General features: G+C 36.7%; 1 protein-coding gene across 2 annotated transcripts; it reads left to right on the forward strand.

Annotated features, from left to right (window-relative positions):
- The first annotated feature begins 13,148 nt into the window (after positions 1 to 13,148).
- On the forward strand, positions 13,149 to 22,954 carry LOC113298876 (COP1-interactive protein 1-like). Of its 2 annotated transcripts, XM_026547742.1 has the most exons (10): positions 13,149 to 13,299; positions 13,446 to 13,589; positions 13,711 to 14,091; positions 14,237 to 19,798; positions 19,920 to 20,790; positions 20,889 to 21,577; positions 21,872 to 21,989; positions 22,095 to 22,176; positions 22,267 to 22,384; positions 22,504 to 22,954. In XM_026547742.1, the coding sequence occupies exons 2-9, from the start codon at positions 13,539 to 13,541 to the stop codon at positions 22,367 to 22,369; spliced, it is 7,857 nt and encodes a 2,618-aa protein (XP_026403527.1). In that variant the 5' UTR covers positions 13,149 to 13,299; positions 13,446 to 13,538; the 3' UTR covers positions 22,370 to 22,384; positions 22,504 to 22,954. The 2 variants fall into 2 exon arrangements, with proteins under 2 accessions (XP_026403527.1, XP_026403528.1); XM_026547743.1 differs by lacking the exons at positions 13,149 to 13,299; positions 13,446 to 13,589 and having other exon boundaries at positions 13,968 to 14,091; positions 14,226 to 19,798.
- Positions 22,955 to 23,395: the final 441 nt, after the last annotated feature.

The following is a 23,395-nucleotide window of genomic DNA, read 5'->3' on the forward strand; positions in this document are numbered from 1 at the left end:
CAATCTATATAGATGATGGGATGGTGCCAAATTCTTGTTACCAAGAAGTTGGGTGAGCAAGAAGACGCTTCCGAACCATCTCAGAATGATAATATTCATGTCTCGTGCTTGGATCTTAATCAATTGGATGAGATTTATTGACTTAGCTTGATATCTTCTGTTCAGTTCCCTTTCAGTTGAAGATGTGATCAATTGATTGAGTTCCATAACCAATTGGAGTAGTCAATGTCCATGCAGTTTTCTTTTTAGGGATTGTGCAAGACTTCCTAACATGTTCAATTTACCCGCAATGATAACATATTTTGTTAGATTCGGAACTTTGCGAGGTATTAACCTCATTCTTGATCAAGGAAAGACGTTGTAAGAATTCAAGAGTATCTCTAATGGCATCGAAGAGATCTTCGTCCATAGACCATCCTTTATCGCATTCCTTTAAAAGATTGAGAAACAACCTTTTAAGACAACAAAGCCCAGTACTCTTGGCTGTAGATTCTTGATTTTACCCTTTGTGAGGGAACTTTTCTTTTATCCTTAGATTTTTTTTTCCATCAACTATTCGATCAGAAATCTTAGTTGAGTTGATAGCATCTAGAGGGACAAAACAATCAGTTGATCCCCTAGATAGAAGACTCTGAAAAATCGTTTAAGGTATTCTGGTGTACGTTATAGGTGAATGGAATAAGCCCCCCAAAACAGTTTCCTGTTAGGATAGAACTTTTGGGAACAATACAAACACATACTTATTAGGTCTAACTGTGGTTGCCTGTTTTGATACCAATTGAAAAGGAAAGGTTACCAAGTACACCACCAACTGTTTCGTTCGTACAACATATATAGTATTTCTCTTATATCTTTCACAATCAATATGTCCAGACTGATAAGTCTGTGAACCTGATTGTGTAGAATAGTTTTTGGACGATCTCACAAATCAATATTCAAGATCAATCTAGTCGTATCCAAATCAAGAGGATCTGAATTCTGACAAGTATGAAACTTGTAATATATCTTTCAAGATACAAATTCAACTAGAACAAGTTTCATTATTGATCAAAATTAATAAGGACGTAAACTACCTAGATTAAATACGTACTACTTATGTTATTCATACTATAAAGGAAAAACACAAGACACCAGAAATTTTGTTAACGTGGAAAATTACACCTACAGAAAAATCGTGGGACCTCACCCATCTTTGAACACCAAACTGTATTAAGCCGCTACATACACTAACATACTATCAGACTGGAATGTAGTTGAGACCGAATTAACCCTCCAAGAAATTCAGATGCAGTCAAGCTCCACACGTCTCCTGAACCTCAGTAGCTGACGTTAGCCTAAGAGTTGCTTCAACCTAAGTGGAGACTTTCGATACTATTTGATTTCTCTTTTGATTTTTCGTTATAGGTTTGTAAATATGTTTGCAACAGATAAATCCAGCAAACCTGACGAATCCGGAACACTTACACTTAACCAGTTGAGAAGCCTGGATCACTAACCACCTTTCATGAACAATCCATAAAAATCAAAGAAGAGTTTAGTTTTTTTATCTTGAGGAATCATAAAGTTTGAGGCAAAGAGATTTTTATGATTTCTATATATCTCGTTCGTAGTCTAAGATAACAAGAAATTTGAAGATCAATAAGTACAAGATCAGGATACACGAACTATCAGGTAAAAATTAATCGGACCTGGCTTCACGAATCCCTAAGTAAACTGTTTAAGTCGTAACCTAATTATATTTCTCAAAGAAAGCCTAGGTTTTAGAGGATGACTCTAGCAATAAACTGGGACACAAATGCCAGGGGTTGAGAAATCTTGTTGCATGAGTCTCTCTATTTGTAGATTTTAAAGGCTCTACGTAGCTTTGAATTCAAGCTAAAATAACTTGAGATTCAATGAAACACTTTCTCAGTTTAGATGAAATTCTTATTAGGAAATCATGTAAGCATATGAGAAGTTCACCTTAAAATTACATAGAAGAATATATATTATAGTTCAGGGTTCTGAAATTGTGTATAATGATAGTTCGTATTGGCAAATATACCTTTTGAACTTTCAAGCAAAAGTCGTGTTCATTAACAATCAAGACTTAAACCATGATTTATAAACACATAGTGATTTAGTGTACAAAGTTGTCTTATGGTGTTTACGAGAGTTGTAGCAATGTTCAAACGTATTTTTGAAAATAATTTATGAGCATCAGCTTAGTTCCATACTAGGTAGGTATGTGTAAGGTTACATATACTAATGGACCAGTCTGTAAACTCAGGCTGTTGGGTACGCGTATTGGATATGTATACCCTTAGCCGTTCACGAACTCGGATCCCAGGGGTATGCATACCGGGTATGCGTACCTCCCTCCCATTCATGAACTCAAAACTTTCAGGGTTCGCGTACTGTGCATGCGTACCTATCATGTGTCCATAATTCCAGTAAGTTCTGAAAATTCTCTTTAAACAATTTGGAACATTCCCAATCATCATAGATAGTAAATATCATTGCTTGGGCAATTTCCAGATGATTAATTAAAACAAAATAGTTCATGAATAATAAATTGTTCTTAACCAAGATTGTTAAGAATCCATGAACATCCATTGCTTGAATTATATTTAAAGAGATTTATCAATACAAGTTTGACTCGAAATTTCTTCTTTGTAATATTAGTTCTACTGTAATGATACAGCATAGTCTTGTAATATAGAATAATAAATGTCGTGAGTAATTAAGATGATTCAGTTTTCACACACATCTTTGTCAATGAAGTTCTCCAAATATCTACGTTTGATCGCCAGTCTTTAATCTTCGAGGGTTATTCAGTGATGTCTGATACTCAACTTATATACCATGCTGTAATCTTAGTCTGGGACATGACTTTAATAGACTATAAACCAAGATATAGTTTTGTGTCACTAACATCGACAAGATAGCAAAACTTGCGAATTCGACCAAGCAGTGCTCTAACAGTTTTCCTCGTTAACAAAACTTCTGGTCTCCTATGTTTTAGCTTTTCTGCATCATATTGTTTTATCTTTATGATAGGAAAGAACAAGTAGTACGTCTTTAATCCCAATAGTTTAGTTATTAATTAATTGGAATTAAGATTAGCTCTTGTTGAATTCGTATCTTGAAAGATAGATCGCAAGTTTCATACTTATTAGTATTTGGATCCTCTTGATTTGGATACGACTAGTTGATCTTGGATATTGATTTGTGATATAGTCAAAGAACTCTTTTACACAATCAAGTTCACATAATTTTTAACTAGACATATTGATTGTGGAAGAGAAAGAGAAAAACTTCATATTATCATACATATTGTTCAAGGACCTTTAATCTTTATCTACTTGCAATTATATTAGGTTTTGTCTATACAAATTGTCGAACGAAAAAGTTGGTGGTGTACTTGGTACCCTTTCCTTATCAAGCTCGACATGTGATCTTCATTTTCTCTCGGTCTCCAGGTCCTGACCATGACAACTTTGGCCCTATCTTCGCTTCCTGCATTCATGTCTTACACTTGTTATGATATCAGTTGTCTCGTTCTCATATTATGTTGACTTATCATCTCTAGTTGTTACTCGAGCTAAGAATTTATTATCTTTGACTCGACCCAAACTTTTTCTTTGCATCGAGCTCACAACTTTTAGTTGTTGGTAGATGTTATATTTGGTCATCAATAATGCTTTATGCTTTATTCGACTAAATACTTGGAATTGATGTATATAATTATAATGGCGAGGCAACTATATGGATAATACATTAAGCACCTAAAATAGGAATGGAAAACATGAAATGTACTATTTATACATTTTGAATCGCCTGGTAAACATATTAAGATATGCGAACACAACATCGTTATTTGACTTACAACGCTCATACATGATTAATTACGGTGAACGATAATCCATTGATAGTGATGATACATTATTCACTTAAATAGCGAGTGGTTGGCAGGTATTTTCTGGCGGAGTTTCACTCTCATCCAGAAAATAGATGATGCAGAGTATGAATGCCTTCAATTTGAAACTTGAAGCAACTACTTTCCCAAAGTGAAGGCTGCTCAAGATTTAGAACCTATGGATTGACTGCTTACGTGCTATGAGTAAGTTGAAGATAAACTCTCTTCTTGCTATCCCACTATATCTATGGATTACTTGCACCTAACTGTCATTATTTAAATTCCTAGTTACATTAGAAAATGTACATGCTTTCTTAGCTCAAATGACGAAGCACGTGGTTCTCAACCATGAAGTTTTGGGTTGGACTCCCACATACTGCATATATAGTCATTTGAGAACGCTAAAACCTTACATGCCACGCTTCTGAAGGAAATACTAAGCCAAAGTGCAACATATGCCTACCATATGTCAGCTTGGTCATGATTCATGCCTTGATGAATTCAATCAGAGTTGTACCGGTATCCAAGGAGCACCAAAGATGGAAATCCTAGCATTAACAAAGAAAGAATTGTTGCTTTCTTCTTTGACAATGAATTGCAAAATTTATAATCCCAGCCCAAAAATATCCTATTACGTCTTACTATATTCTTATTCTTGTGTTATTTGTGATGAGCAGCATCATGACCTGGAAAATGGTTTGAACTTAACCCAATGAGTGATATTTAATATTTTAATCAATTGAGCGGGAGAAAGGTTGATTATTATTTCTTATGGCAACATCGAAAATAGAATACTTACCTTTTAAAGACTATACCGTAGTTGGTTTACGTACAAAATGTAAAATTTTCTTAGCGATTAAACTATATATTCTTTGTAGCATCACTCTTACTCCCCGAATGAAGGACTGCACACTCTCATAGAACTCGGTTAGGAGAATTGATATGTGTTGTTGATGTATATATAAGGAATCCATGTTTTGGATGTGGTGATTATGTGGATGCTTACAAAGAAATGTGATAACTCCAGTTTTATTGGTCATCTTGTAGAGAAAATTGAAGATCCTTAGAATATTTTCATAATTCAAGTTTTTATTTATTTTCATAAAGGTAGTTCTCCTTATTTCCTATCAAAACATAATTCATTCACAACGTAATAAATTTAACGCCAAAATAATTAATACTAAAACAAAATTTTATTATCATTTTTACTTTAGCACGTACAAGTTTGGAAGATGGCGGCGTACAAACTATGTAAATCAGTAAATACTAAGGTCGGGGCAATAGTTGCACGAGTGCACCACTAGTTTCTCTAAGTAGGAAAATAATAGGATTTTTGTTGGGTGGCGTGAGAGAGATAAAAGGTGGTGGCCAAGTTGTTTTCCGTTACTTTCGGGCACAAAATGTTAAAAAGTCGATTTTATTAGATAAACACCTCAAGTTGCTTTTTATTATTTCCTGGCTTACGGGGAATCTACACAACTCTATATTTGGTATGAACTTCTTAAACATTAAAAATTATTGCTTGTTTTGATATAAAAAACAAATTACGAAATGAGTAATTGGTAATATTTTGTTATCTGAAATCCTGCTTATATTCACTTTCACTACATTATTAATATATAAACCATAGATAACCTAAAAATAACAAAAAAAAAAAAACAGAGTTGTGCTCCTTAAATATCTTCTTTCAAAGAACCTTTGCTTCCTTTAGAAATTTCTTAGTAAGTAGAGAATATGAGAAAGTATGGCATAACACTACTTTCATTCGAAGCAAAAGGAGGAGAGAGGGGTGCAACTCATGAGATCGTTAGAAAAGGTATTTTTCCTCTTCATTTTTTTTCCTTTTCTCTTCCAAAGAGCAAAAAGAAACAAGTTTTTTTGTTTCCCAAGAGGTTAAACAGAAGTTCTTACTTGATTTTAAGTTGGATCTGGGACCCCTAGGCGCCTATAGGCCCCGACAACAAGGTGTCCCAATATTATTACATTCTTTAATCAGTACTGCAAAAAATATTATAATAAATAATAGTGACAAATCTTGAATATGCGTTCGCAATACTGTAACTTATTTAGATTATACATTAATACTAACTTAATTATGAAAATGTGTCTGATGTGTTAAAGGAAGTATTTAATGTGAATTATTGATTAACTAACAAAAAGTGTCTCATATTTTAAAAGAACAATTTATTGAAAACATAATAAAGAGGCTACAACAAAATTGACTTTCGAAGTGATATTAAGAATGCTATTTTCTTTCTTAATAAAAGTATGGATCAGATTAGCTGGTTCAACAGCTCTATTTTAGAGGAATATTGTCACTTTATTCTAAATGATTTTAGTTATATCGAAAGTCGAAAATGAGTTTGTTAATAAAGAGTTTAATAGTTGGGCTAATAAAACAACTAAATATAATAGAAGATTCAATGTTTCAAGTGAATGGTTTGACAAACAATCCTCCATTTGGCATATATATGATGTAATCTTTTTCTATGTCGATATATTTTTCTTTCCTAGCAAAAATAAAAAATAAAAAATCTTGCAGGTAGAGGATCACAAAAAGGGGTCAGGACATTTCTCTTCGTGTTCGAGTTGAGTGATATCGTTGTATTTGGTGTTGATACTCGTGCTTTGCATGGTACAAAACATCACAAGTATGCAAAATATGAAGTAGTTGGTCACCATAGATTCGCAGTAAGTTACCCTTTAGTTTGTTTATAAGTTACAGTTTTATTTGTTTATCATGTATAGCAACGACATTGTAACACGTATTACTAAATCTCTATCTGTGATTAATAGGGGAAAAGGTGAATAAAAAAATTCTGGTTGCTGGAAGATTGGTGATGGAAATTTACGGAGTGGGGATTTTGCTTACGAAGTTCATAAGATGCTGCTTGGTACGGTAAATTCTAATATTTGTTATATTTTATGTTGGGACTTTAATATAGACTGATTAAACATTTTCGACATTAAGAACAAAATGAGCATTAGTCACTGAGTAATGATATGATGATATATACTTAAGTTTATATGCATATGTTGCGTACTTGTGTACACCAGTCAATGCGCATGCACTTTAGACTGTATCCTCGGTCCCTTGGACTTTCAAGTAAGCGTAGCTTTCAGTGATATTAATAGGTTATACATCAGGTTTTTGTAGCCTTGGAAGCAGTTTAAAAAAAGAAGAAAAAAAATGTACTTGGTTCCCAAACATCATGGAACCATTACACCACGATAATAGTATTAAAACTCATTTGGTGAAATCGATATTCCAAGTTCCACCTCTAGCATTAACAAGTTCCAGTTGCAAACTATGCCAGATCGATTTTCTGAATAAAATTCTAATTCACAACTTTCTTATAGACATGATTCTAGGTCTAGTAGTAACAGGGGGATCATGAATATTGATATAGATGAGACAAATGATGACTTACTCACTGGACCATCATATATGAAAAACCATGAGAATTCAGTTATGTTACCAAGACAAGAAGTAGCAAGTGTTGTCTTTATTATAGCTCAAAACTATTGGATGGATGATTTTGATTTATGGTTATATACAATTTTAATCACAGTGTAAACTCTTTTTTTTCTCGAGGATCACTTTCTTATAATAAGAAAAATCTATTTATTTGACTATGACTTGTAAGCTTTCTCGGTTTCTGAGGAATATAACTCTCGGTTAACATATCATTTTCTTTTAAAAAATAGAAAAATAGACAATGACACAATTGTAGATAATTTTGAGTGTGGATTGAATTTTGGATCGATTTTTATCCTACATACCAGGATTTTTCGGTATTAATGTTCTACCTAGTTTGTTTGACTGATTAAATGGTCTAACCAAATCAGATTAAGTTTTTGGTTTATGAGTTATTATAAATTCCATGTAAGTCCCGCCTTATGTGATTAAAAATCCACCTTGGTTTAGATTTGTGCTTGTCTTCAAAATTCGATCATAACTAGTTAGTCCACCTTGCTAGGATTGTATGTTGTGTATTATTGTTGTATGAAATCTTTACGTGTAACTCCTTTGTAAGAATCATTCCCCACTTTTGTGCTACTATTGTAACTCAGTCTTGTTTTTTTTTCTTCTTATACTTGATAACACTTGATTTCTAGAATGATACCATGAGCATCAAGAAGATCTACAACTTCAAACTAACTGGTCATGTCTCTTAAGTTGAACTTGACATATCTACCATATATTGAAGTGACATTTCTGCACATAATTAGATAACACAAGTTTGACTTTGTGAATCAGGAACCCTCCAATCTTTGTTAAAAATAAATATTGGTTTAAACTCTGATATTGGTTAATCTTTGTTCTTCAAAAGATCTCATTTATCTCTCTCTTTCAACTGCTTCACTTCTGTAGATGCTTTGTAATCACAATTATATCTCTTTTAGGTGCCTGATCAAGATACATCTCAGTGAAGAAGAAGTAGCCATACTTAGAAAGCACTGGTTTATTACTTGGTTGGTATGACTTTGATGTTCAAGGCCGGGATAACTGCCGTACTTTTTGATTGCAACTCATATGATTTGTAAGTCACTAAACTGATAGAGGATATTCATCTGGGGGTGCTTGTCACCGCGATATCCATTCATGGACACAACTCCATTATTCTCCCAACATGACACAAAATGCCACACTTAAATTGGTACACAATTGTGTCTTTATTTTTGCAGGGAGAGCAAATACTGAGAGGAGGAACAAAGCTACATGTGATGAGGATTATGTTTAAGGGATATACCATGCTCGAGTTTTGTTGGCAGTTAGAGAGGCTAGGCCATCTCCCTTAATAGATGGCTGACCAATTGTACCCCTTCTCATTCACCAACGAAATGTTTGGATGGCTTCGTAATCATAAGAATTGTGTTTATAGGCATTTTGATATTAAAAATGAAAAACAAAATTGATTATTAAAGAGAAGTAGTACTCCTTCTGTATTTTTTTTATCATTCCTATTTGACTAAGCCAAAATATTAAGGAGACTGGATAAAATGTCATCACTACCCTTATTAAATGCTAGATTATTACTAAAATTAAAAATAACATGTGTTGCATATAAGAAAAACATATATCGGGTAGTTGTATCATATTTGGGAATGTTTAAAAGAAGATAAAAACAAACATCTCCCCATTAATCTTGGTTATATTAATCGATCGTATAGGAAATAAAAAATATTAAATAGATTTGGTTCTTTAAAAGGAATGAAGATTAATAGGAAAGATATTGAATAAATTTGTTTATTTATATATTGGAGATAATACTGTCTGAGATTTGGGATTGGGTTATATCAAAAATGATTTTATATTATAAAAAAGTGAAGGTATATTAAGAAAAATATGTCTATAAACAGAAGTTGACAACCATTTTAAGAGGGACCAAAATAGAGGACGGAGGGAGGGAGTATACTTGAAAAACAATTATATTTGGCAATAATATTTTGAAACAACAAAGAGATTTTGTATCGGAATATTCTTAGGTTCTTTTAAATTATGGTGGTTAAACTTCTTTTTGGTATGATATTGTTGGAAAATAATAAGCAAAAATAATTTTTACAGCTTTTAAGAAAATATTAAATTCTTGTTTTCTTTTGTGAATGAAAAACTTATTAGTCCCACATCGAGGAATTCTCACTTATTAAGTTGTTTTAAGAGACTATATAAACTTATTAATCCCACTTATCGGGAATTCTCACTAATTAGATTATACATACTACTCCCTTCGTTTCTAAAAAATAGGCAGGTTTGTGTGTAAATTTGCACACAAACCTGCCTATTATTTAGAAAAAGAGGGAGTATTAAGATATCCGAGGAAAAGGGATTCTCTATATTTTTAGAGGGGCCAATAGAACAGTGTTTTTATATTTGTTTTTCTTAAGTTTTTGAATTTTTCTTTGAAGGATTTTCCGAGTTGCCAAGCTCAAGTTGAGCATTTACTACTGTTAGAGCATAGCTCGGTTGAACCCACCAAGCGTTGGTATGTCAAGTTTGGTTGTCATATTTTAGTGAATCAAAACTCATTTAAAGAGTCGCTTGATTACATACTAGAGTCAACTTCGTATAGGTTAGCTTAAAAGTGTTAGGATATGAGACTTACAAGTATTACATGAAGACTTGAAGAATGTGAAGAAGTATGAAGCTACAACGACAACATCATCCTTCCTCTTGAGGTTAGTAATATTTGACTTGAACTGTTTCTTTCCCTAACGTATCTTTCAAGTCGTGCATATTGAAAACATAACTGCGAAGTTGTGTATGAAACTCTAGTTAGACATAGTATTAAGGAATACAATACGAGATTTATTGCTTAACCATTAAACTTTGTATATAAGACATCGACATGATCGTATGAATGATATTGTGATTATGTATGGGTATGAGTGAAGATTTCATCATAGGAAACAATGTTTTACTTTCGTTTAAAGGAAGTAAGTTCACAAACTTGTTTTGTTAAACGAAAGGGAAATCGCTAGGCTTATTGGTATTGTTATTCATTGCAAATCTATTTTGAATTACCGATATGTGTGTTTAGTATAACCGCTCATAAACTTGTTTATGTATCTTGGTAATTAAAACTATTCACAAGGCCCGACTTATGTATTGGTATGACTTTTATTAGTGAAACCGATCTTAAGTAATCACTCAAGATGGTATGATTGATGCCTTGTAAATAGCAACTTTTATCTAGTCATTGGGGAACGGATCCTAGTAAGAGGTGCAACAAATTTGCAAGAGGGAATCGATCCTTGTAAGAGATGCAAAACGTTTTTAGTAGATGGGGGAACCGATCCTATGAACATGTGCAACAAGTTTGTAGTTTTGGGGGAACCGATCCTATGGACATGTGCAACCGAATACAGGTAGTTACCATAAGTTGTGGGGAACCGATCCTAGTACCTAGTCAACCGAATTTTGTTAACTAGCGTGACTATGCACAGTACTCACATGGAGGTAGAACCGAACTTGTTTTGGTAGAACTGAGAAACCCATAATTGGTGATTTGATAGGATAATCAATCACATAGTTCTTGGAATTCAGACGAACCAATTCTAAACTTGCTTGGAAGTGTGGCAAATCGTTTCCAAGATTGTAAGTATGAAAAAGGACTTGCAAAGTAAAGATGTCGACATACTTTGAACATGTGCAGTAACTCTTATCATTAATTGTTCAAAGATATTCCTTAATAGCTAAAGGAGAATCCCATGATCGAAATAAATTGAGAATATTTTATTTAAGGTTTCTTAGTTTTTACATGCTATTTAATCTCCAGCAATTAAATGCATATCTTTGGAAAATAATAATTAGTAATATGCATTTACTAATTATAGATTTTTCTATTGGAATTTCGGTCAATATTTGGACAGTGCATTTCCAGGAATTATGAAAACCGATTTTGTGTTTATTGCATATCTTTGAGAATATTCGGTTTTGGAAATTCCTTGGTGTCCAAACTTCTTTGTCTATAGATATTGAAGTTTGCATTTCTAGCAAACTAATCCTCAGAGCCAGCAAAACTACCTAGTTGTGTTGTTACTAATGGAGCCGCCTATTCGGAGAGGAAAGTAACCTAATTAGGTAAAATCTCTTGCAACCGCTCAATTTAAAGACTTATTTGGGATTGAGAAGCTCTATTAGTACCGTTGGTGGGAAACTAGATAATTGCGGTTTATTATTAGTTTTTGATTGATTTGATTGACTAACGGTTGTTGAACTTTGATTGCACCTAATTTGTTTATGCTTGCGAATCTTCTCTTCTGATATAAGATTCACTCAAACTAGATCGAAGTTTCGACGGGGATCTTTAGACTGTTTGTAGATCTAAAGACGTCTTGTGATAATCCAACGTTAACAGACTCCGTTCTGTGCGTGATTGATGACAAGAGATTCAAGTTGATTGTGTGCAGGTACTGATTGAAGATTAAAGAATATTTGAAGACAAGAAGACTTCGGTAGTTGTTGAGAGATTGATCTAAGGACCCGACAAAGGAGTTTATTGGTTAAACGGAAGATCCTTTGTCAAACTCATATCACGTTGTTTAAAAAGAGTTGTTACCGAACAGATTTGTTGTTCCTTTACTTTTTGGAATACGAACCAAAGGAATTGTTCCAAGTGCGTGACTTATTAACAAGTTGGAGGCGCAGGGATACTGAGGAAACTAGGTGAACTATAGGTTTAGTTGCTTGGTCTCAACTATACAAAGTTGGTTTGATTTTGTATAGCGGCTTAATTCTGGACTAGGTCCCGGGGTTTTTCTGCATTTGCGGTTTCCTCGTTAACAAAATCTTGTTGTGTCATTTACTTTTATTTTTCGCAATTATAATTGTTGTTATTATAATTTAAAGTAAATTACACAAACGTTAATTCCTATTTTACTTGATAGACAATCCCTAGAGTTTTGTTAAGTCCGAACCTATTATCAAGTTAACATACTTCGTTGTTGTATTGTCTCGATCTTGTATCCATAGTAAATCACACAAGTTATCTTGTTGTCGTATTGTCTTGATCTCGTATCCATAGATGATCACATGAAGTGTGAACCGATTAGTTGTATTGTCTCGACTCAGTCTATAGACAATCATTTTCGGAAAAATTACTATTTCATGCCCTTGTTTTGTCCTTATTCAGCCTTCAACAAAACTCCCACTCCATCCCCAACAATAGGATTCTCATTAATTAAAAAAAAATAAACATCATACCACTTCCTCAAAATCTGATGGGAGAAGAGAAAGTGACAAATAAAAACTTTGTATAACCGTCACATTTAAGCAAGTGGGATTAGCCCAATTGGCTAGGAGTCTGACTCTCAAATAGGAGGTCAGCAATTCGAGTCTCCGTTCAAACATAATTATACTAACTTTAATATGAGTTTAAAAGGGCCGAGTTTGCTCAATGAAAATAAGCCGGTGGCTACGTGCTATGAGGCAGGACGGACCTATGCCTAGCATTAAAAAAAAAACGTCACATCACATCTAGTGTTCGATTTCATTCCTCCGGTGTCAGTTGGTGTAACCTATGTGTGAGAAAGGAAAAAACAAAGATTACTCATTTGTCCCGAAGACAAAAAAGAAAACAAAACAAGAAAAACAACGTCATCATGCCACTTCAACAAAATCCCCGTAATAAAAAAGAATAAAATAGAGTCAGACGAAGACTTGTTTAACCGTCACGTCTAGGGTTCGACTCCTAATAATAATCAAAATCAATCAAAATCCAGGCATTTCTTTGTTTTTACTCATTTTTCTCTTATTTTTTTCTTACCGAAGAAAAACCAAATCGAAATTTAATCGCGTTAGATCCAAAGAGAGAGAAAGAGACAAATCAACCGACACATCGATCAAACAAAAGCGTTTCGATTTCCAGGGTTTCATCCTTCCCACACTTCAAAATCTGGTATGTATTTTAACTTCGATTCTTATATTCAGTATGTTCTGCTGTAATTATGACCGAAATTCTTTGAAGAAAACGATCCGTAGTGATAAAAGTTCTAAGTTGATTGGAATTGTTTGATTGAATTAGGTCTGTTTTGTTGTTCTCAGTGTTTTTTTTTCTTCGGAGGGGTGATTTGATGGTGAAGGAAGGATATATTTGATATTTGAAGTCTTGGGTAAAATTGGGGGTTTATAGATCTGATGGACAAGAATAAGAAGCAGGCTGATATGCTTGCCGCTGGAAGAAAAAAGGTTCGTTCTAATTGAATTGAATGCGTAGTGATTAAACATTTTGTTTCCACTTTGAAACTCTAGGTTTTCAATTGGCATAGCTTCGGCATTTGATTGATTGTTTTATTTTTTATTTTGTTAGCTTCAACAATATAGGAAGAAAAAAGACACTAAAGGAAGTAGTAGTAGTAGTAAGACTGATAATAAAAAAGAAGCGGATTTGCCGACTTCTAAAGCCAAAGACAAGAACCAATCAAAACAGGCTTCGACTGCTAAACTAGATTCTGTTGACTCCTCAACAACGAATTCTGTAGAAAACTCGGTTCCAGTAGATCATAGTGTGTCAGAGGTTGATACTTCTGTACCATCTGAAACTACACTACCGCGTGATGGGGAGTCGGGGAATGTTGATGTGGAGATTGCACAAGGTAGGCTGCAGGAGAGTTCTGCCGTTGCAGTGGATGTTGGAGGGGGGCTGCCATCTGATTCTGATTTGGCACAAGAGTTTGGAAAGAAAAATCAGGTAAGGAAATATGTTCTGCTCAGTGTGTTTGTAGTCTGTTATCGATTATTAGTCATGGAGCAAGTCAAGAGTGAAAGAAGTAATGTAATGCATGGATTTGATGTATAATTGAATTCTCATTTGTTGCTGGGTAGGGACAATGTAGGAAGCTGAAGGTTCAGGTTCGACTCAATATGATGGTGGAACTGGTGAAAAAGGCCACGATACTTTACAAGACGGTGACAGTATACAAGTTGGAGTTGTCATGTCAGAGGAGAATATAAGTGGCCAAAGTCTTGCAGGGGTATCTCATGACAGGGAGACGATAGGCGAGTCAAAAAGAGATCACGCTGATGGTTCTTCTCTTCAGTCTGATGCGACCCACAGAGAGGAAGGAACTCTTGACATGACTGCATCGGCTGAAACTACCATAGAGACAGGCAGAACTCAGGGCATAAATCTTACAGACGATCCAGATCTGCCTCCAGGAAATGCAGGGTCAGATTTGTCTTATTTAGAAAATCCGGAGTTCGCTGATGCTTTAGAGCATGATCCAGTGCATGAGTCAAAAGCAGATATTGAGTTAGAAGGAGCAGTTGGCTTTCCTCAAGAAGATGTTATAGTTGTTAGTAAGAGCCTGGATAAATCGCTGGAGGCGGAAACGGAGGTCTTATCTGGACGGCGGACTACTTGTTTCCTCTCAGACGCTGGGTCAGTGGATCTCTATCAACTGGCAGAAGTGCTTGGAGAGCTCAAGGAAGAAGATTATAGATTATTATTCAGCTTGGGACCATCAACTTTTAAGGCAGAATTGAAAATTGCGCTTCTAACCCAGGATGGCTTTGCAGATTCTATGGAGCAACTCAAAGAACAACTCTATGTATCAAATGTGGCAAAAGATTTCCTCTCTTTGCAACTTGCTGAGCAGAATGACCTCCAAATGGAGTTTGATGCACAGAACGATCAGTTACAAAATGAAGTCTCTAATCTCAGGTGTTTGCTCAGTGAATCTGTGGAGTCCAGGAAAACCCTAAGTGAGGAGCTTGGACAGTGTAGGACTGAGCTCCAGGCTGTGTCTGCTGGGAAAGAGGATCTTGAAACCCAGTTTCTTATTGCGAAGTCAGAGGTTGAGGAAATTTCATTTAGGTCTACTGAGTTGCAGTCGAAGCTTGAAAGGTCGAATGAGGAGTTGACGAATGTGTCAGTGGAGTTGGCACAGTGCAAGGATTTACTGGAGGCCTTACAAACGGAGAACTCAACATTAAATGGGAATCTAATTTCAGTGGCAGACGAAAGAATGATGCTTGAAGAGGGTAAAGAGTATCTTGTTCATGAAAACGAGAAACTTTCCACTCAGCTAATTGAACATCAAGAGCACTTTGCAGCAGAATGTGCTAAACATGTGCAGCTTGAAATCGATCTAAAAGAAGCAATGTTGCATATCGAACAACTCACCGAGGAAAACATTGTTCTCTCTAGCAATCTAGATATACATAGAGCCAAAGTAGAAGAGATTGAGAGTGATAATGTCCGGACTTCATCGCGCGCTAGGGATGTAACGGATCCCCAAGAAAGTACCCATGTGCCTACTTTAGTCCCATCTGGTGCAGTCAATGATGCATGTTCTCACCAAAGCACTGAGAGGTGTGAAGAAGAGGTTACTTTTGGTTTGGTGGCGGATTCCACAACTCTCAAGGGTACAGATGAGCCTGCACTTCAGCATATTGAAACAGAGGATGTTGATAATTCTGCTGATTTAGATGCCCTGAATATACAGTTTGAAGGCGCTAAGACGATCTTGCAGAAACTTGAAAAGGCAATTGAAGGGATGCAATCACGTTCTGTATCTTTAAGTAGGTCAAGTTCTAAAGTTCCTGCACCCGGGGTGTCAAAACTCATTCAAGCATTTGAAAAATCGAAGGCTCAGCATGATGACATTGAAGCTGAATCATTGCAAGTGGCTGAAGATGAACAACCAGCATTTAAGTCAGCAAAGGAACAAACAAGGCTTTTGAGAGCACTGTTGGCTGAGTTGGATCAGAATTCCAAGAAAGCCAATGAGCTATTCAGGGAAGAGCAGAAGGGTAGAAAAACTGCGAGCTTGGCATTAAGTGAGCTCGAGGATCTTTATGGAGCCTCCAAAAGATATTCTGACCATATGGAAGCAAAGAACAACAAGCTTGTTAACAAACTGGCAGAATATGAATCCAGAATAGAGGAATTGTTAACTCATTTACATGGAATAGAACAAAATGCAGACACAAAGAGGGATGTTATCTTAAATCAAGTAGAAATTATGCAGAAGGAAGTGGCAGACAAGGCAGATGCTCTAGAAAAAGAATGGAACTCTACTGTTGCTACAGTTTCTGATATGGTTGACAAGCTTGATGCTTGTACCGGTAGTCAGCTCACCTCCACAGGTTTAGCGGGCTCATCCCTCGATGTTGTTTCTCGTGTGATTGCTTCAGTCAATGCCGCCACTGAAGTGATTGCGGATTTGCACAAGAAACTCGAAGCAGCATACAAGGATCATGAGGAAACCCGTAGGTCGTATGAGGATCTGCACCAGAAACTTGAAGCATCCTACAAAGACCATGAGGCAACCCGTAGTTCATCTGAAGATCTGGACAAGAAACTCGAAGCAGCTTACATGGACAATGAGGCAATCCGTAGTTCTTACGAGGATCTGAGTGAGAAATTTTCAGACTTGAATTCGAAAAAAGAATTAGCCACTGGGATCCTGCAGACAATTTATGATGATCTTAGAGAATTGGTAATCAGCTCCCTTGAAGATGGAATAGGGAATGCAGCAGACTTAGAAGATAAGACTCCCCATGATCATTTGCAGCATAATAACTGTAAAAAACTCATTGAGAGGTTGGGTAAGCTTCTGGAAGACAGGATACTACTTCAATCTGCAAATAAAGAACTTGTGTCTGCAAAGGATGAGCTTGAATCCGAGAAGATTAAACTTGAGTCGATAAAGGATGAGCTTGAGTCTACAAAGTATGCACTTGAAGTGGAGTTGGTGAACAGAAAGCATGATATTGAAGAATTAGCGAAAAAGAATATTGATGTTAACCCTATTCTCAAGCTAGTGGAAGATGTAGAAGCTTTACTTCAGATGCAGGACACCGAGAAGGACTCGGAGGTGTCCCCAGTTTCACGCTTGGAGTCTTTGGTTGCTTTTCTTATTCAAAATTACACTAATGCTAGTCAGCAAGTGAGTTTGTTGAGAGAGGAGTTGGACTCTAAGGTGACAGAGTTGAGTGAATTACAAGGAAAGCTGCATCAGTTAAGCTCCTTGGATTCCGACCATGCTGATGAAACTCAGACTCTGAAGGAAAAAATAAAGAAGATGGACGAGGATCTTGAAGCTGCTCATGTCGAGTTACAAACAAAGGGAGCTGAACTGGAGCAGTCAGAGAACCGAGTGAATTCAATCAGGGAGAAGCTTAGTATAGCCGTCGCCAAGGGAAAAGGCTTGATTGTCCAGCGAGACAGCCTAAAACAATCCCTTTCTGAGATGTCGACTGAGCTAGAGAGGTGCTCAATGGAGCTACAGCTGAAAGAATCAAGGCTTTATGACGTTCAAACCAAACTCAAGTCCTATTCAGAGGCAGGTGAACGTGTTGAAGCTTTAGAATCTGAACTTTCGTACATACGGAATTCCGCTACTGCATTAAGAGAATCCTTTCTTGTTAAAGATTCTGCTCTTCAGAGGATAGAAGAGATACTTGAAGACATAGATTTGCCAGAGCATTTTCATCCCAGAGATATTGTCGAGAAGATCGAGTGGTTAGCGAGGTCAGTTGCTGGGAATTCATTGCCTGCAACTGATTGGGATCAGAAAAGTTCTGGAGGAGGAGGATCTTATTCTGATGCTGGTTTTGTTGTTATGGAGAACTGGAAGGAAGATGTGCAGCCAACCTCAAATTCTGGATTAGATGAACTGAGAAGAAACTACGAGGAGCTTCAGAGTAAATTTTATGGCTTGGCGGAGCAGAATGAGATGTTGGAACAATCTTTGATGGAAAGGAATAATCTTGTGCAGAGATGGGAAGAAGTGTTGGACAGGATTGACATGCCGTTACAGTTGAGGTCAGTGGAGCCAGAAGATAGGATTGAGTGGTTAGGGCAGGCTCTTTCTGAGGCCCATCATGATAGAGATTCGCTCCACCAGAAGATCGACAACTATGAAGCATATTGTGATTCACTCACATCCACTTTGGAAGAATCGAAAAGGAAAGTCTCAGATCATGAGGAATCACTTCAAGGTTTAGCACGCGAAAAGGAGCTTCTTGCTGAGAAACTGGAGAGCCTCACTCTTGAACTTGAGAGAGTGTCAGAGAAAGCCACTCAATTTGAGCTTGAGAAAGATAGGTTGCTGACTGAAATAACTGAATTGCGAGAGACGTTGGTTGATAATGTTGAGAAGAAGGATGGACCTCATACAGAAGATTACATGAACAGGTTTCAGGTTTTGATTAGCGAGGCATTGCAGGAAGGCAGTCCAGAACCAGAAGGGGCTGATTCTTGTACCAAGACCGACCGCTTAGAAGGATCTCTGAGGAAACTTATTGACAACTACATGGCTCTCTCTCCCAGGAAACATGTGCTTCAAGATACAGATAGAGACAGTGGTCCAGAGGATACATTTGGTGAGCGGAGTTTCGAAGATGTCTTGAACTCCAAAGAGAAGGACACTATGCTTCTGAAGGAACAGCTCGAGGAGGCTTTGGTTAATCTGGCGGAAGTCAAAGAAGAGAAAGATAAGATTCTTGAAAAATATCAGTCTTTGATTGTGGAATTTGAATCCTTGGGTAAAAGAAATGATGATCTGCAAGTTAGATTTAATCAAGAGGAGCAGAAGGTGGGTGCTGCAAGAGAGAAATTAAATGTTGCAGTCCGAAAAGGAAAAGCATTGGTGCAACAGCGTGATAGTTTGAAACAAAATATTGATGTATTGAACACTGAGGTTGAGCGATTGAAAGGTGAGCTGAACCAGCGGGAAGATGGTCTTGTATCGTATGAGCAAAAAATTCGGGATTTATCTGTGTACCCAGAGAAAGTAGAAGCTTTAGAACGTGAGAGTCTATTCTTAAAGAATCGTTTGGCAGAGACGGAGCAGAATTTGCTGGATAGTAGGCAGACCTTGACTCGATTATGTGATGTTGTGAATTCTGTGGATGTCGGCGATGGTTCGAATGTTAGTGACCCAGTTCATAAGCTGGAAAGGATTGGGAAAGTATGTTACGAATTACAGGCTGCGGTAGCCTCTTCTGAGAATGAGTCGAAGAAATCCAGAAGAGCAGCTGAGCTACTTGCTGCAGAACTGAATGAGGTTCAGGAAAGAGCTGATAATCTCCAGGAGGATTTAGCACAGGCAGAAGCTGCATTTTTGGATCTTGCCAACGAAAGAGACTTAGTAAATAATGCTAGAGTTGAAGCTCTTTCACGTCTTGATAAGTTCACTACTGTTCGCACAGAAGAAAGAAAGAAAGAACTTATGGAAATCATGAAGTTAAAAACTGGAATTGATCAGCTTAAAAAAGGATGTTTTGGTTTTACTGATCTGCTGGTCAATTTTTTCGCGATGGATTCGGAGCTTCTACGAACTTTGGGGACAGGTTTTCAAGCTTTCCTCCAACAGGACGGAACAAAAGTGGAACATCAACTTCCTTTTACTGCTCCTTGTTGTGTATTATCAAAAAACTCGGTGAATGAGGTAATTTTAGGTTTTATTTGTATGCCGTGGATTTGATTTTGAATTTTTTGTATCCCATAAACTGCTAGGATTTTGTTTCCTTTGTATGATGATTTACTCTTGTTTGGGCGCGTTTTATTAGGTGAAGTTTCCTGCTACTGGCTCATTGGAAGAACTTTCTGATGACAGTAGAGTAATTGAAGTGTTCGGTATCGTTGGCTATGGTTTGCAAGATTGCATAAGAGAAATTGATGATCTGAGCGAAAGATTATACAAACACTCCATGTCTTCTGATCAACAAGCAAAGGGGCTCTTTAAGGTCATGGAGTCTGTTTACAGAGACATAGGTTTGCAGAAAGATTCTTTTGAATTGATGAGGAGTAATATCAGTAATCTAGAATCCGCGGCCAAGGAAAAAGATGCCAATATCATTTCGATGCGTGAAAACTTCAAATTGTTGTATGAAGCATGTAACAATTCAATTTTGGAAATTGAGAATTGTAATGCACATATTGGTGGAAATGGTTTGCCTTCTGGAGTACGTGGGGTGGACTTGAAACTTCCGATATCCATCGATGGTCGAGAGTCTGTTGACAAGAACGCTCCATTTACGGAAGAGCGTATTAGGACTATGGCTGATACCTTATTGTTAGCTGTGAAGGAATTAACTAGTTTCGAGTTAGGGACAGTAGAGAACAGCCAAAAAGAACTGAAAACCACCATCTCAAATTTACAGAATGCACTGCAGGAGAAAGACGTGCAAGGAAACCAGATATGCACCGAGCTAGTTAATCAAATCAAGGAAGCTGAAGCTATTGCAAATAAATACTTGATAGATCTTGAATCTTCAAAAACCCAGGTTCATAATTTGGAGAAACAGGTGGAAAAACTGCAGAGAGAGCAAATTGCGCTCGAATCAAGACTGAAGGAGCTACAAGATGTGGAAACCTCCTCCAAAGAGTTGCATGATAGGATCAATTCATTGAATGGTGATATCACTAAAAAAGAACAGGGTAAGTTATGCCGTTTCTCAAATTTGCCGGTCTCGTTAATAATTAGTGTTCTGTCTTACGCCTTAGTATTTGAAATTTGTATTTGGTGAATTGCGCAGAAAATGAGGCACTTATGCAAGCACTTGACAAGGAAGAGTCTCAGATGGAAGAATTGACGAATAGGAATGAGGAGTTGGAAAAGCTTTTACAACAAAAGAATCTTGCTTTGGAACACCTCGAAGCTTCTCGTGGCAAGACCATGGCTAAACTTTCCACCACAGTAAGCAAATTTGAAGAGCTTCGTCAACTTTCGGAGAGTCTTGTCTCTGAGGTTGAAAATCTTCAATCCCAAGTACAATCGCGGGACGAAGAGATCTCATTTCTGCGACAAGAGGTCACTAGGTGCACCAGTGATGTTTTAGCTACATCACATGAGAGCAGTACTAGAAATTCAAATGAAATGCATGAGTTGTTCACATGGTTGAATCTGCTGGTCTCACGTCTTGGGGTGGATTTGAAATTTGATGATAAGGAGTGGAATGGTCAAATTCAGGCTTGTAAAGAGGTTTTTGAGAAAGAGATTACATCTGTTGTGTCTGAAGTAGAGGATCTTCGGGTAATGGCTCAAAGCAAAGAAGCTCTTTTGCAAGTAGAAAGGACTAAGGTGGAAGAGCTGCAACATAGAAGGGAAGCCCTTGAAAGCTCGTTACATGAAAAGGAATTGCAATTGGCTTCACTTCAAGGTGCTAGAGGTCCTGGAGAAACACCTCACATGACTTCCTCAGAGATCGTGGAAGTTGAACCAACGGTACTGTGATTTTAATATTTCTTTTTCTACACTTGCTTTGAGTAAACCTTTTTGTGAAATTATCTATGTTGGATTCGTTCTCTTGGGTTGTGGTCTATCCTCAAATGGGTATTGCTCAACGTTTAGCTTTAGTGATTGATTATGTTTCAGATTTTTATCTCGATCTCCGTTAAAATCACGGTTTTGCATTATATATGTATAGTCAGGAGTTAAAAACAAATCCAGAACTTAAAGGCTTCTGCACTGATAACTAAATTCGCTAACTGGGTACTTAACCTGCGTGTGTTACTGCAGATAAACAAAAGGGGGGTTGCTGGGGCCTTAGTACGTAAAGGAAACAGTGATCAGGTTGCCATAGCCATAGATATGGATCAAGAAGCCAGTGCGTTAATTGATGACGATGATGATAAAGGCAAGCTTTCTTGTTCCTTCTGTTTTTGGTAGTTGCATTACCCGAGTCACTGAATGAGTGAATTACTGAGAACTGTTATACCATTTCTCCCTTTATGTTGTGCAGTTCATGGTTTCAAGTCGCTTACTACTTCAAGAATTGTTCCAAGATTCACCCGACCTGTATCTGACATGGTGGATGGGTTGTGGTAATGATGAATCCTATATTTCATCTTCGTTTAAAAGTTTGTTAGAAATTCTCCCTAAAAGACTTCTTTTCTTCATTTAATGATGATCAGGGTTTCATGTGATCGGGCGTTGATGAGACAACCTGCTTTACGGGTTGGAATCATCTTATATTGGTTTGTTGTGCATTCTCTGCTCGCAGCTTGGATAGTCTGACAAAAGTCCCACATGGTAAGTGAATGCCTCTTTATCATGAACTAACTAAGAAACTCAATTATTATCATGAACTAATTAAGAAACTCAATTATCCAGTGTGACTTATTGACTCTTGACTCTATACTCTTTTGCAGTTGGGACAATCCAAATGGTCTCTTCAGTACAACTTGGAGGATCATGATTTCCCCTAAAAACCCTAGCGGACCGTATACTTATTTGTAGGAAAAATACCAATTCTTTGTTAGATTAGCGTCAGAGTTCATGTTGATTGATTATTTAGCTCAACCAGGCAGCTTCAGTTTTGTCACTGTTTCTGTGTTCTTTATTTTTTTGGTCACTATTGAATCACAGAGTGCCTGCGTTGCATTCAATAAGTCATGCCGCCATCTTCACGATCATCAATATAGAAAGAAAAATTTAGAGAGAGACAGATGAATGTTTTGTTACCTTTTACAGTCTAATCAGAAATGGTGTATATTGTTCATAGATATATTTTTGAGTTCTATACCTTGTCGTATATGGAAATAGTTCAGATACCTCAATCCGGTAATGGTTGGGATTGGTGTTTTTGTGTATTGTGCAACATTTCTGTTGTTTTGGCCATGGAATTTCTTGAGCATTTCTTATATATGTAAAACCAAAACAGAAAATTAGGGGATATGCGGTTAACTGGAAATGGAAGATGGCGAAATATGAATTTGTTCTCGTCTTCTAAACGGGTAAAGCCATTATGAGTGTAATGCACACAGGATGTAAAACTGAACCTGTTTGCTCATATAAAAAAGGCATCATGCTAATGCATGTTTACGGACAGGCTCTTGGAGGTCGCATTTGCCTTTAGTGATTAATCTGCTCCAAGGATAAATGGGAAAGTGCTGCCAGTGCACCACTGTTTCTAGAAACAATGTTGCCACTAGTAAGGGTGTCAATGGATTCGGAAACTCCGAAATCCATTCACAAGATATCAAAAATTATTCTAAAATAGTTTTCGGATTCAGGTATCTGAATTTTTTATCCGAAAGATGG

Source organism: Papaver somniferum, chromosome 7 (assembly GCF_003573695.1).
Source record: "Papaver somniferum cultivar HN1 chromosome 7, ASM357369v1, whole genome shotgun sequence".
Classification (NCBI taxonomy): domain Eukaryota; kingdom Viridiplantae; phylum Streptophyta; class Magnoliopsida; order Ranunculales; family Papaveraceae; genus Papaver; species Papaver somniferum.

What these genes read in the sequence shown, in the direction of transcription:
- LOC113298876 (XM_026547742.1), top strand. Translation starts at nt 13,539, where the DNA reads ATGGACAAGAATAAGAAGCAGGCTGATATGCTTGCCGCTGGAAGAAAA. An exon ending in CAAAAAACTCGGTGAATGAG is followed by an intron (nt 19,799 to 19,919) that starts GTAATTTTAGGT and finishes GCGTTTTATTAG; the next exon opens with GTGAAGTTTCCTGCTACTGG. An exon ending in TGATGACGATGATGATAAAG is followed by an intron (nt 21,990 to 22,094) that starts GCAAGCTTTCTT and finishes TATGTTGTGCAG; the next exon opens with TTCATGGTTTCAAGTCGCTT.